Source organism: Oryctolagus cuniculus, chromosome 2 (genome assembly GCF_964237555.1).
Source record: "Oryctolagus cuniculus chromosome 2, mOryCun1.1, whole genome shotgun sequence".
In the NCBI taxonomy this organism is placed as follows: domain Eukaryota; kingdom Metazoa; phylum Chordata; class Mammalia; order Lagomorpha; family Leporidae; genus Oryctolagus; species Oryctolagus cuniculus.
The window spans coordinates 102,020,904-102,035,535 of NC_091433.1; the positions used below are offsets into that span (position 1 = coordinate 102,020,904).

The 14,632-nt window shown below is 45.0% G+C and overlaps 1 protein-coding gene across 10 annotated transcripts in view; it reads left to right on the forward strand.

Moving 5' to 3' along the window:
• The window catches only part of ST6GAL2 (ST6 beta-galactoside alpha-2,6-sialyltransferase 2), a 76,127-nt gene extending 62,123 nt beyond the window's left edge, over positions 1-14,004 (forward strand). For 9 of the 10 annotated variants that reach the window (XM_017339285.3, XM_051834815.2, XM_008253020.4 and 6 more), the window contains one exon: positions 9,574-10,831. In XM_017339285.3, coding sequence (XP_017194774.2) covers positions 9,574-9,845 — 272 coding nt within the window. In that variant the 3' untranslated portion in view covers positions 9,846-10,831. The other variant, XM_070068696.1, reaches the window with a different exon arrangement.
• The last annotated feature ends 628 nt before the right edge of the window (positions 14,005-14,632 follow it).

Below are 14,632 nucleotides of genomic sequence, written 5' to 3' on the forward strand. Positions count from 1 at the left end.
GTGTTTGTGTGTTGAATTCCTAAGCCCGAGGTGATAGGATGAGGAGGTGAGAGCTTCTGGGAGGTGATTAGGTCAGGTGTGGACTCAGATCCTCCTGCGTGGATGTTAGTGTTCTTATAAGAGATTCCAGGGAGCCCATCTGCCCCTTACACCACATGAAGACACAGGTATCCATCAAGGAACCAGGAAACCAGCCCTCACTAGTCATCGAATCTGCCAGTACCCTCCCACAGGGTAGACCTGGTGCGGGGCCCAAGCACTTTGGCCATCTTCCACTGCTTTCCCAGGTCATTATCAGAAAGCTGGATTAGAAGAGGAGCAGCCAGGATACAAACCTGCACCCATATGGAATGCCAGCACCGCAGGCAGAGGCTTTAGCCTACTAAGTTACAGTGCCGGCCCCCTATGCTCTATTTTATATTTGCAGCTCATTTTTCTATTTGATGAAGGATATTTTCATCAAGATTCTATTTTTCTTAGTGATTTTCAATGTTCTGCCAGGTGAGAGGCAAGATCATTTGGATGTAATCACAATTAAGCTAAATGCTAAATGACTCAGCCACATTAAATTCTGATAGCGTATCAATTATATCTAAACAAGCAAATTATATAGAAACCTCATTCATTCAGAATTTGTGATACTCTGGGCATGCCTTAAAGTTTCTCTTTGTCCAGATTTTGAAGTGAATAAATAAATCCATCTGCTTATTAGACTGACTCACATAACATGACATTTTATTAAAACCAGTAGAAATACTTTTTAATTAGTTTGATAATCATGTTACATTGCACAACATTTAAAAACATATAATGTGGCAAATGACTACTTCTTAAGTCATAATTGCCTGGAAAATACCAACACTTTTTTACTATAAACAAATCCCTTGAACAGACTAATTTGTAAAAACTGTCCATGGAAGAAACTTAACCTTAATCGAATTCTACTTAAAGATTCTCAATAGCTGGCCACATGCCCATTTGATTGGCATGGAAAAACACACTAAAAGCCTAGAAATAATCATCTGCTGACCAGGAGACCAACAGCTCCACACTGAAAGCAGTAAAACTTTTGTTGGTGGTGAAAGCAGTTGATTTTTTTTTAGTCTTAAACAGTATTACTTAACCTAGCAGTTCCTTACGTGATTTTTTTCAAAGTTGCTCTTCACTGAATTGCAGAATATTTGATGGTTTATATTCTTCTTGCATTTTAAGTAATCCTGAGCAGACATAAGAGGAAATGAAAAATATAAAAATCAGTAACACTTTTAGCGCAACCCATGTCAATGACTAAAGGAATGTGAAACTTTGAATATGTACATCCGTGGTGTCTGTGTAGAAAGGACTTCTCACTGCAAGCTTGACCACTTGTCCAGAGGAGGGCCCATTTGCGAGGTTGGCACCCCACTTGTGCCTGGGGGCTTGGGGAAGGTTCCCCCCGAGATGGTTCGCTATGCCTGCGCTGTTTATGCGAGCGAGCATTGTGCCTTTTTTTTTTTTTTTTTTTTTTGACAGGCAGAGTGGATAGTGAGAGAGAGAGAGACAGAGAGAAAGGTCTTCCTTTTGCCGTTGGTTCACCCTCCAATGGCAGCCACAGCTGGCGCGCTGCGGCCGGTGCACCATGATGATCCGATGTCAGGAGCCAGGTGCTTCTCCTGGTCTCCCATGCGGGTGCAGGGCCCAAGCACTTGGGCCATCCTCCACTGCCTTCCCGGACCACAGCAGAGAGCTGGCCTGGAAGAGGGGCAACCGGGACAGAATCCGGCGCCCCGACTGGGACTAGAACCCGGTGTCCCGGCGCCGCTAGGTGGAGGATTAGCCTAGTGAGCCGTGGCACCGGCGCGAGCATTGTGCTTTGAACACTTGCTTTCTTTCAGGCAATCTATGATGTTGGCACTTGCCTGGCAGAGGCTGCCAACCCCAGCTGCTCCTAGGAAAAGCCCTGGGTACTGAGTCTCTTACAAACTTGGTTAACCACATTTGCAATGTGTTGTCATAGTCATTTGGGGGCTGCTACACCAGAAAGGCCTCCGTCTACGTGGCTTGAGCAACACAGATCGATCTCCTCCAATTCTGGAGGCCAGGAGGTCTGCTGAAAGCTCTCTTCCTGCTGTGGAGTTGGCTGCCTCCTTGACAGATCCTTGAGTGGCATCCTGGAGAGAGATCACATCTTAGAACTGCACTAGTCCCCTTCATGAAGGCGCCACGACGCTGACCTCATCACCTCCCAAAGTCTCCTCTTCCCATCTCACGTGTGAACTCGAGGTGGGTGGGCAGAGTCAGTGCCTAGCAGGTGTCACAACTCGTCACTGAGGAAATTAGTGTTTCCCTGTAGGACTTCGCAGGGAGAAGGCTGTAGAAGCTTGCACCTCCCTGGCTTCTCCTCAACTTCCCCCCATGCACCTTTTCCTTTGGCTGACTTTACCTTTCACTCTTCACCATAATACATCAGAACCATGGGGACAGCTCTGCTGGATCCCATAGGTCCTCCTAGAGAATTGTCAGCCTGGGGAAAATGGGGGACTCCAGCACCCGGCCTCAGTGGTAAAGCCAGTGCCTTTGGAGAGTCTTGTGTGATCGATACTTGGGTCATTTATGGAGGACAAGGCTCAGCTTCACAGCACTTCAGAAAAGATCTGGTGACAGAGCCCAAGTGGTGTTTTCTATATGGCGTTAAGACAGACACTTGCTTCAAGTCATCCTAAGGATGGTCACGGGACTGGCACCTGTCTTTGAATGTAAAGGCAAGTCCATTAGCTTTTCTCTTAAGAACATTCTCTGAATCTGCACCAGTTTGCACCAAGCCCAGTTTGATCCGTGTGGACCTTCAGTGAAGAGGCCTGCAGTAGCACTTGGGGTGGCCGTGTTCTCTCCACCCCTGCCCAGCCCTGCCCCAGTCCTGCAGTATCTGCTCCACACTAGCCTTCCTCCCTACACTCACTCTAAACCATTCAAGAGCTATTATAGTCCTCCAGACACTGACGTCTGCCTAGATTTTTTTTTTTTTTTTGGCAAAGTACAGTCGCGCGCTGCGAAGCGTAACAGGTTTCATCCATCATGGGGCACATATGCAGCAGTGGTCCCATAGGTCATATCGCCCAGTGACGCTGTAGCCATCTTAGTTTGTGTAAGTGCGCTGTGATGCTCCCGCAAACACATTTATCAGCATGTGTTCCTGTCATTAAGCAGCACATAACTGTGTAAAGAAATTGATTCCTCAGGTCTCTGGGCGTTGCGAAGTACTATTAACCACTCTTAGGAAAACTGATGTGTGGATTTAACCACATTTAAGGTTGATTTTCAGTACTCTATGACAAAGTTTGAGTCTAATCTCAAATTTATGTATAATAATAGCTTTAAGAAAATTAAAAGGTAAAGAATGCATATGCCAAATAAATTGAGTGTGCTAACTGGAAAAGGTTTGTTAAAGAGCATTCCCCTTCCTGGGCACCATCGATCTTTTCCACCTTTCACATATGCCAAATGAATTGTAAATTCTTTTTTTCCTTTCCCTTAGAAGGTACTTCTATATTACCTCCAATATCTGTACTGCACCTGTCTGCCACTGAAGCACTAGGGACAATTCTGTTATTGCTTAAATCTTAGGATGCTCTTGGCCAAGTTTCCAATGACCTGTATTCATGTTAGAATACAAAAGGATATGGGAAACTATTGTTGCTAAATCTCTATCAGATAGGCAAAAATACAGAGGAATTATGAAGATAACTTGATCAAATACCCTCATTTTTCTTTTTAAATTTTTTTCAATTTATTTATTTATTTGAAAGAACTACAGAGAGGGAGAGACAGAGAGAGGGAGAAAAAGAGAGCTCTATCTGTTGGTTCACTCCCTAAATGGTGGCATTGGCCAGTGTTGGGCCAGGCTGAAACCAGGATCCAGCAGTTTCATCTGGGTCTCCCACATGGATGCAGGGGCCCAAGCAGTTGGGCCATCCTCTGCTGTTTTCCCAGGCACATTAGTAGGGAGCTGAATTGGAAGTGGAGCAGCCGGGACTTGAACCGGTGCCCATGGGGATGCTGGCACTGTAGATAAGAGCTTAACATGCTATGGCACAGCTCTGGCCCAGCATCCACACTTTGCTTATTGTTAAGAGTATCATGAACTAAATGAAAAGTTGCTCTATTGATGGTGTTCTGTTGATTATATTCTAAAAAGACAGAGAGAGAAAGAGAGCTCCCATCTGCCTTTTCACCACTTCCCCTTTCAAGTGTCCTTGACATCTGGGGCTGAGCTAAAGCTGAAGCCAGGAGCTGAGAACTCAATCAAATCTCCCATATGAGTGGCAGGAACCATCACTGCTGCCTCCTCAGGGTTGCGTTAGCAGGAAGCTGGAGTGTGGAGCTGGAGCCAGGACTTGAGTCCAGGCACTCCAATAAGGGATGTGGACTTCTTAACCAATTTCTTTTTTCTTTTTTAATAAATAATTCAATAAGTAGTACATAGACCACTGTGGTTTTTTAAATGCCATTTTTTAATTTATTTATTGAGAGGTAGGGTTACAGAGAGTGGGAGACAGAGAGAAAGCTCTCCCATCCATTGGTTAACTCTCCGAATGGCTGCAATGGCTGGAGCTGAGCTGATCTGAAGTCGGGAGCCAGGAGCTTCTTCCAGGTCTCCCACATGGGTGCAGGGACCCAAGCACCTGGGCCATCTTCCACTGCTTTCCCAGGCCATTGGCATAGAGCTGGATCAGAAGAAGAGCAGTCAGGATACAAATCAACACCCAGATAGGATGCCAGTGCCTCAGGTGAGGCTTAGCCTACTGCGCCACAGTACTGGCCCCTTTAGCCAATTTCTTAACCAATAGATGAAACACTGCCTCACCTATAAGTTATTTGAAAATGTGAAGTAATTACCCAAGAAAATCTTAGAATTATACTTGTTTACTTTGAATAAAATCTGTACAGTTGGTGCTCAACTTTTGATGGTTCACCTTAGAATTTTTTGATATCCTGGTGGTACAAAAGTATCATCACGTCAGTAGAAAGCATCCTCGGCATGTTGAATTTGGATCGTATCCAGGTTAGGACTATGAAGTCGGATCCTCCCTTGTAGTGCTGGGCAGCAGCACACGCAGCTCCCAGTTTTGAGGGGAAACCATCCATGCTCTAGAGGGCGATGTGCTGGCATGTGTGGTTGGTGAGGTGGGTGCATCGCGTTGCCAGCTGCGATACGTTCAACTCACGGTTACCCGGATGCGACTCCATCAGAAGTTGAGCAGCTCCGTCTTGCACGTTTGGCAGATCCCACTATTGCACTAGCCTGGTCCTCAAAGTGGCCAGCAGACCAGCATTGGTCTAAGAACATTTGTTATTGGTCCACAAGCAGATTAATAAAGAAATTGAAAGTATTGAGAAACATTTTAGCCACAGCCATAGCACTCAAATTGGTGATCATTTTTCATAAAGTGTTTTTCATAATACGTGTGTTTCGTGAAAAAAAACGCATGGTTGAGAAAAATTTTTGCACCAAATTCAACTTACCCTTTAATTCCATTTCCATGAACTTTTGAAGAATCTTGTATGTAAGATACTTTTGTGCAAAAGACACCATTGAAGGCACTCACTGCCATGTGTTAGAAAGACACTGTTGGCCGGCGCCGAGGCTCAGTAGGCTAATCCTCTGCCTTGCGGCGCCGGCACACCGGGTTCTAGTCCCAGTCGGGGCGCCGGATTCTGTCTCAGTTGCCCCTCTTCCAGGCCAGCTCTCTGCTGTGGCCCGGGAAGGCAGTGGAGGATGGCCCAAGTGCTTGGGCCCTGCACCCCATGGGAGACCAGGAGAAGCTCCTGGCTCCTGGCTTTGGATCCGCGCGGTGCGCCAGCCGCAGCGCGCCAGCCGTGGCAGCCATTGGAGGGTGAACCAACGGCAAAGGAAGACCTTTCTCTCTGTCTCTCTCTCTCTCACTATCCATTCTGCCTGTCAAAAAAAAAAAAAGAAAAAGAAAAAGAAAGAAAGAAAGAAAGAAAGACACTGTCCTAAAAGATGTTCATGCTGTGAAGTGCACCTCCTCAGGGGCGTCCAAGATGGCTCCTTGGACACAGCTTAGCATATTGCACACCAGGCAGGGAGAATGGCCAGTGCTGGCCACTATGCAGCGGCCTGTTCCACAGCCCCAGGGCTAAAAGCCCTTAAAGCCGTGCTCAGCTCCACAGACCAGGGCCCTAGGAAATCATCACCTCCAGAAAACACTGCAGAGTTTTTTTTGTTCAGGTTTAGAGGAACTGGGAATACAAGGAGGATTAAATTTCCCGGGGCAGGGGCAGGCGTTTGACACACAGGTAAAGAAGCAGCTTGGGACACCTGCATCTCGTATCAAAGCGGCTGAGTTCAAGTCTCAGCTCCACCCCCAGTGGGAGTCCTGGATTGGTTTACGCAGAAGGAGGCAGAGTTGTGCGTCACCTGTGTCTTCCGTTCCTTCTCTGATGCCATAACCGGAGCCTCCAGGACATCCACCCCCTCTTTCTCTGTTGGTTCCGCTGATGCCACAGTGGCTGGAGGATGAACCTGCAGCCATGGAAGAGGGGAGGTCGGTGGTGAACCTGAGTGGGGGTTGGGGAGGAAAGGAACGGATCAGTGACTTGAAGCCCTAACGTTGTTCCTGAGAACGATTTCATGGGATGTCAAACTGTGCAGTCTGTTTTGGGGCTGGCGCTGTGGCACAGCAGATTAATGCCCTGGCCTGCAGTGCCAGCATCCCATATGTGTGCCGGTTCAAGTCCTGGCTGCGCCACTTCCCATCCAGCTCTCTGATATGGCCCGGGAAAGCAGTAGAAGATGGCCCAAGTCCTTGGGCCCCTGCACCCACATGGGAGACCTGGAAGCTCCTGGCTCCTGGCTTCAGTGCAGCTCCGGCCGTTGCAGTCAATTGGAGGGTGAACCATCAGATGGAAGACCTCTCCCTCTCTCTCTCTCTCTCTCTTTCTCTCTCTCTCTGCCTCTCCTCTCTCTGTGTAACTCTGACTTTCAAATAAATACATAAATCTTTAAAAAAATTAGACTGTGCAGTCTTGTCTCGTTAGAGAGAGGTTTTATTTTCAAACATGGCGCTGTATCATGGCTCTCCACAGGAGACCCTGTTGTCTGTGAAGCAGCAGCTCTCCTGGTTCCTTGGCCCCCTTGTCTGCAGGCAGCCCCTTTAGATGCAGCCTTCACTTCTGCTGGGTGGCTTCCCAGATCCCCCAGGCAGAGTTAGGCCCCTTCTGTTCCCTCCTTCAGTGTCCTTCTCCCGGATGCTCTGGTTTGAGAATTTTTGTTTCTGTTCCCTGTAGACAAATACTGGCTGTTCCTGAACACAACTCTGCAGCTTTGTCATTTTTCATAGTTCTCTCAGAAAAGGGATAAGAGTTTAGTTTTTTAAAGAAGTTTCAAGTTAATGACGGTGTCCATGGTGCTGGGAAAGGAAAGTTTGCTAGTGTTAATCAAGAATAAGATTTGCTTATCAATGATCAGATATTGTAGTTATTTGGAACATTAAAATAGAAACCATTTTTATTTTAAAAATTTTATATTTATGTTTTTAGTAACATCTACTTTCAATTAACTTTATACACATACAATTAACTCTATACCGAATAAAGAGTTAAACAGGGCCAGCGCCACGGCTCACTAGGCTAATCCTCCACCTAGCGGTGCCGGCACACTGGGTTCTAGTCCCGGTTGGGGCACCGGATTCTGTCCCCGTTGCCCCTCTTCCAGTCCAGCTCTCTGCTATGGCCCGGGAGTTCAGTGGAGGATGGCCCAAGTGCTTGGGACCTGGACCTGCATCGGCATGGGAGACCAGGAGGAAGCACCTTGTTCCTGGCTTCAGATTGGTGCTCTGCGCTGGCCGTAGCGACCATTTGGGGGAGGGGGGTGAACCAATGGAAGGAAGACCTTTCTCCCTGTCTCTCTCTCTCTCACTATCTAACTCTGCCTGTAAAAAAAAAAAAAATAGAGTTAAACAAATTGCATGAAAAAAAAACTGTTCCTCAACAGTGGAGACAAGGACTGTTCAAATCGCTGCATCTTGAAGTGTTAATTTTGCTTCTGTAGATTATATTTTAGATGCTCTAAGAGTGAGAGTAGGAGAGAGAGGAGGAAGACAGGTGGGAATGTTGGGGGGGGATGGGTACTGTGGGAAGAATCACTATATTCCTAAAGCTGTATTTATGAAAAGCATGAAGTTTGTATTCCTTAATAAAAAATAAATAAAACCAGGTAAAAAATCACAAAAAAACAATGAGTTTTAAGTATATACATCTACATATTAAAACATTTTATTTAAAGACTCACTTACTTAAAAGCAAGAATGACAAAGAGGAGGAGAATGTGGCGGAGGGGGAGTGAAATCTAGATCTTCCTTCCACTGGTTTGCTCCCCAGATGGCCACAATAGCAAGGTCTTGGCCAAGCCAAAGCCAGGCACCAGGAAGTCCATCCTGGCCTCCTCAAGTGTGTGGGCCATCTTCCCCTGTCTCCCCAGGGACATGAGCAGAAGCCTACAGAGAGGCAGAGCAGCCAGGACTCGAACTGGCACTGTGATGTGGGAAGCCGGTTGTAGGCAGAGGCTTCCCTGTTGTGCTGCAGTGCCAGCGTCTGGCAGGGCACATATGGGATGCCATCGCTGCGGGTGGGGCTTCATCTGCCACAACACCGGCCCCTAGCAGTATTTGTTGTTATTATTACAACAATACTACTATTATTATTACCTCCTAGCAGTATTTGTTGTTATTTATTCTTTGGGATTTATTTCATCTTCAAAGACAGTTTTTTTCTTCCTTCCCAATCTGCACACCCTTTGTTTCCTTTTATTGTGCTACCAAGAATTTCAGCAAGTTGTTGAGAGGGAATGGTGAGAAGGATCATCCCTGCCTTGCTTTCCTGTTCTCAGTGGTAAAGCTTTAAGCTGTCCACTGTTAAGTATGGCATCTGCTACAGGTTTCTTGTGAATGTTCTCTATCAAGTTAAGGCAGTTCCCTTCTATCCCTTATTTGCATCCCATTGAGAATTGTTAGTGTGAATCTTAATCTCTGTGTCTGCTAACTCTATTGTTTTCATTCAAGCCACTACTTTGTAGTAACTGTTACATTATATTTTCCAAACAACTGTTCATCGTCAATTTATAATCAACCAACTATTTTGTAATGCAATTTTAATAACATTTGTTTCTTTAGAACATAGCAGTCGTAGCATTGAAAGCCAGATGGGACATTGGTGTAGAATGTGATATTCACCATGTATTGTGGGAGTTGCAAATCTACCCCTGGAGTATGGTCGGTCCCCTTAGGGTCAATGACTTTTTTTTCCACCTCTCATTATGGGGTCCTCAGCCATCGATTAAGCAAGTGAATATATTCAATATTGCACCTCAGTAAGTCCAAATGTCCCGTGAAACCAGCACACCAGCTAGTAGTAGGGCTGGCATTGCAAGAAAGGGAGTGCCAAGCTGCTGTCTCTGGCCATAGTCATTCTCTGTTGATTACTGCCATTCCAAAAATAAATAAACAAACAACAACAAACACCAAGACTCCTGTCGCTGGCATCTCTCACTGGTTGCTCGTTTTCTTGTCCTGTCAGGAATCCTCATCATGATGTCCCTATGCAGAGAGGTGCACGTGTATGAATACATCCCATCCATTCGGCAGACGGAACTTTGCCACTACCACGAGCTATACTACGACGCCGCCTGTACCCTGGGCGCCTACCACCCACTGCTGTACGAGAAGCTCCTGGTGCAGCGTCTGAACATGGGCACCCAAGGAGACCTGCATCGCAAGGGCAAGGTGGTCCTGCCCGGCTTCCAGGCCGTGCAGTGCCCGGCTCCCAACCCCGCCGACCCCCACTCTTAAGAAAGGAACTCATGGGAATCAATGTGCAATAAGGTACTACTGTTGTCCTCGATGTCACACAAAAATACTTGAAGATAGATTTTAGACATGTAGTATTGAGTCTTTCAACTGTAATTTAGTGGTGGCCATGAGATTTCTTCTCTTACTAAGCCTTTGAGTATTTATTACAGCTTTGAATATAGAAATGGACTTTTTAAAAAACTTAAGAAAGATGAAAAAAAGAGGATAGCTAGAGAGAAAACAAATGTATAACCATGAGTACAATACCTCCAACAATGTTCTTATGCCATGAGTACCTGTTACCAGGGTTGGTTCCAACTACAGGTTTCAGGCATACTCTTGATAACACAAAGTGGTTTCTAACTAGAAACATCCATGTGAGGTACAGACTCTGCCACGTCTATTGTGTCACTGGTACATGCTTTGGTCATCAAATATCATAGACTTTATGATGTACATCTGAAATATCACTCACATGTGTATAATAGCAAAGAAGTGCCCTCAGAATCCCATCCAGTACATGTTTTCAAGCATTGTATTTCTCATCTCTACTTCCCGTTGGCCACTGGATGCTTTGCTGGCTGTGTGTCAGGACAAATTTCTGAAACCGTAACTTGGCCATCTGGAACAGTCCAAGAGCAAGCCTGACCCCTGATGTCCCCCAAGGAGGCCCTTTGTTTCCCAGCAGTGTCTCATTACTCACTGGGTGCGATAGTCTCACACAGCAGGAGAGGAACCCTGCCAGCAAGTACACACAGGATCATGGGTGCAGCGGGGGCCTGCACCTGTCACAGCTCCACCTTCCCAGGTGCCTCCTCACCTGCAGGTGCACCCCACAGCTCTTGCATAGCCGGCGACATGCTTGGCAGTTGGCACGGCCCAGCCTTGTTCCTTCCAAACTAGAAGGAAGGACTTTGGGCCCCCTGGGCAGCTAGGGGTACCTACTTAAGCCTTTTGTACACATTTCTCACAGGTTTTGTTTTTTTTTTTTTAAATCAGCGATTGGGAAGTCAGCAGTGATGTGTGCTGCATTTTCACCAGTTCTTCCTACGACAAACATTTAGGAATCCAGTCCTTGTTTCTGCAGATATGTTTTATGTCAGCAGCATGACAAAGCCATATTATGAAGACTGTGTGAAAGCATTGCCTTTTGACAACAAGGAAAGTAGGTGGTCTGTGTCCTGAGGCAAACGTGACCAGACCAGAGAGGTTTGCATTCCAGTGTGGTAGTGTAACATAAGTCTGCGTAGAGAAAGTCAACCCAGGATTCTCCCCATCTTGCTAAAAGGCTTTGGCCTTATTTTCATGTGAGCTGTAAGTTCTAGGACACAATGGGGCAGCTCTGTTGTGAGACGAGCCAACCCTTAGATGTTTCTGGATTTCCCAGGATTTTGCCATTTTAAATGCCCACGGCTATTGAGGTTGCTTTGGTAGTCTTCCAAGTAGATTTCTCAAGAGACATCCTTTTTATACAGAAGAATCCCTCCTTTGAACCTTAAGCAGTTGATTAAAGAATAATTTATTGGGATCAATGTAAATATTTAAGTTCAAAAGCCTCAGAAAATACTTCAAGAACATTTAAATAGCATTTTATTGTGAATTCATGTACTTTTAAAAGAGTACTCCCAGTTTCACTGAGGTTAGAAAAAAAAGGACTGAATGGCATAAAGGAAATTTAATTATATTTTTTTGAATTTATTATGGCCTTCCAGACTCTTGGGAATCATAGTCTGTTGAATATTCAGAAAGTGTATGGTGTGCATTTTAATATAGCCCAGGCATTCTTCTACTTGAAAGTTTGAATTATTTAGCCTCTCCAAAATATTAGGCAGCCAGAGTTAGCATGATACCTGTTTCTGGAATTGGCCAAATGAGTCTGAAGAGGCAATATTTTGGCAGACATTGATTTAATCTTTGCATGCCACATATACTGGGCTCCATTAATCACAGGCCCTTTTGTGAAGTGGCTAATGGACAAATGGCATCCCAACACATTTCTCCCAGGTTCTGTGGCTTTCAGGGACCATCCCAGGCCATTGATAAGATTCCAGGCCATTGAAAAGATTCCAGGCCATTGATAAGATGCCATGGCTCAACCTGAGGCCATTGGGTTCCTTATTTCACTCTCAGGACTAACAGAAATGATGTTGCTTTTCATTTTGAGAGAATTTCACTTTACCTTTTGTAGCTGTTGTTGTTGCAAGAAACAGATGACAATTCAGCTGCGTCTAGATTCTCCCTAACTGGTTTCTCCAGTCAGCCGCACAGGGCACTGAGGTAGTGTGTAAAGGATGTGGCATTGTCCACATTCCCTGGAATACCAATGCCCTGGTCCCATGTCGCTGAGGGCTACTTTTAACAGAGAGCTTTGTGCTCGGGGCCAGGAGCTTAGAAACCTCAACCTCAAGGGTGTGCATTAAAATGAGCACATGAGGAGTGTTCACCCACCTTTGAATAGTCGTGTCTTCCCTCGTGTGACCTGACACAGAGTTCCAGGCATCCTGCATCAGAAGCAGCAGTCGCCACATGTCTCCTCCCTTTGGTCCGCCAGTCAGTCAGGCCTGGGCTCCCCAGGGGTCCTCTGTCATTGTAAACATGGACCTGAACAAGAACAATGCTAACATAATCATTGGCGTTTTCCAAATTGGGAAATCCAGGGAACCAGGTCACTCCACGACGTAGTTCTGAGCCAGTTCAGTCTACTGGGACAGATTATAAGATATTTTGTTGCCTGCCCCTTCTGGGCAAGCACAGTAGACATTTACTGAATCAGTTAGGACCTGTATGAGTGCATTCAGTAAAACCAGATTGAGATGAGTCATGTTATGTGATGGGAGGATTGTACACACCACTGATGATGAAAGCGGCCTCTGCAGGTTTACTTACAAATCAACACATGGTGCATGCACTCAGAGTCACCCGGCCCTATTGCTCTCCGCTGTGGGACGAGACAGAGGAGGGAATTGGGGGAGGGCTGGGGGAATTACTGAGATTGAATAGATAGGACAAACAGTCTCTGAATATATTCTCTCATACTGTCTCTTGATTTCTGACTCTCTGATAGTTTGAAAGCCTTACTAAATGGTAACAAGAGTGAGGAGGCAGCCTCACTCAGAAATTAATTGCTTAAGTAAAATGTTCCTGACTTTCAACCCATTTTTTTATATCCTGAATCTGTCCATCATGAAATTATTCTGCATGTTTCCGTCACTTGGGTTGGTAAATGAAAAGTATTTCTCTGTCAGTTCTAAGCTCTGATTGTTGCTTTAGTAAATGAGAAAAAAAAAAGCCTTTTAGTAAGGAAAATAATTCAGGGTATTCCTCTACCAGTTTATGCTAATGAAATTTAAAGAATGAAATCATTGCGATAGTTCTTACTCTTAGAATAAAAGTGTGTGCATGTAGATATAGTTATATAATCGCATATATACGTATCTACATACATGGCTGGTTTCATAGTGTCGTTACCAGTCTTTATGGCTGAAACTCTCACGATATATTTTTCTTTGATTTTGCAAACGCTGAATTTTTAAGAGAAAGAAGCCAATGTTTTCTGTCCTTCTATTAACAAAATTCAGTCCTCTACCCACTCCACCCCACCGCTCACCCTCATTCTACACTTCTTGTCTACAATGAAAGAGTAGGATGGAAACCTTTGAAAGGCACGCTGTATGTGGCACACTGCTTTAATAACGTGTCCTACTCAGAGGCCTGATTTAACTCTGAGCTTTGAAGAGAGGTTTATGTAGAGCTCATGGCTTTTTACAAGATTAGAGGAAGAAACTTTTATGATTCAATGGAAAATAGTCTTAGTAGGGAGATTTTAAAGAAATAAAATGCATTGGTTGTGCTAAAACCTAATATTTATAACACACATCTGTTTTACTCCAGATAAAAGACTTAACGAAATTCTTCCAGTGGAAACCAGTGAACTTTTTTAACAACTTTGGTGGGAATTTTTTTGTATGCTAATTTTTAAAACGAAATGTGTACTCTTCAAACTAATTAAGGCTTGAGGTTTTCCAGGAGTCGCCTTTTAAAAGTGTTTGTACGCATTTTAACACTTTGATAGTTTCTATTTCGGTTTTGTATATTTTTATGTATACACAGTGTACAGACTTTTTTCTTGTAAATAAAACATGTTTTCATTTGTCTAGAAGTTTCTCTGTGTCTTGATTTGTAGAAGCTACGCACACAGATGAGTGAACAGCAAAATAATGAGCCATTCCTAGGAAAAAAGGCCCTCAAAGCTGAAATGTCATTGGAAGGCTGAGTAGCTGAAGAAGCGACAGTGCATCTTTAGGCCTGCGGATGGGTGCACTGGGGCCTGGGTGGTGTGGGTAGGCGGTGGGGGCGGGCTTCTAGAGGTTGACGGCCACATGAAGAACTGCAGTTGCAAAGTCAAGTGGAAGAGGCTTCTGTAGGCTGGCAGATGCTGCCGTTGACTTAGTAACCCAGCATTTGGATTCACTTACTGCCTATATTAATTGATTCCTCTTCCTCCGCTTGACAGGGTTGAAGCCATAGAAAATATAAATAACTTATTAGAGGAAAGCCTAGAGCGAGCTGAGTCATCCACAACCCAGCACAGTGGCAAAATAGCCCTGGTGTTCTCCTGCTTGTCACGTAAAGGGAAAATCAGTTCATTAGGCTCCTGGGAAGAAATCCTTGGCCATTTGTGTTCTTCTGATGGGAATGTGAAGGAATTCTCGAATCAGAGAAGCCACCGAGGTTTTGCTGTGAGCAGGTGGGAGGCTTGGAAGGCATCGATTTCTGAAACAGCTAAT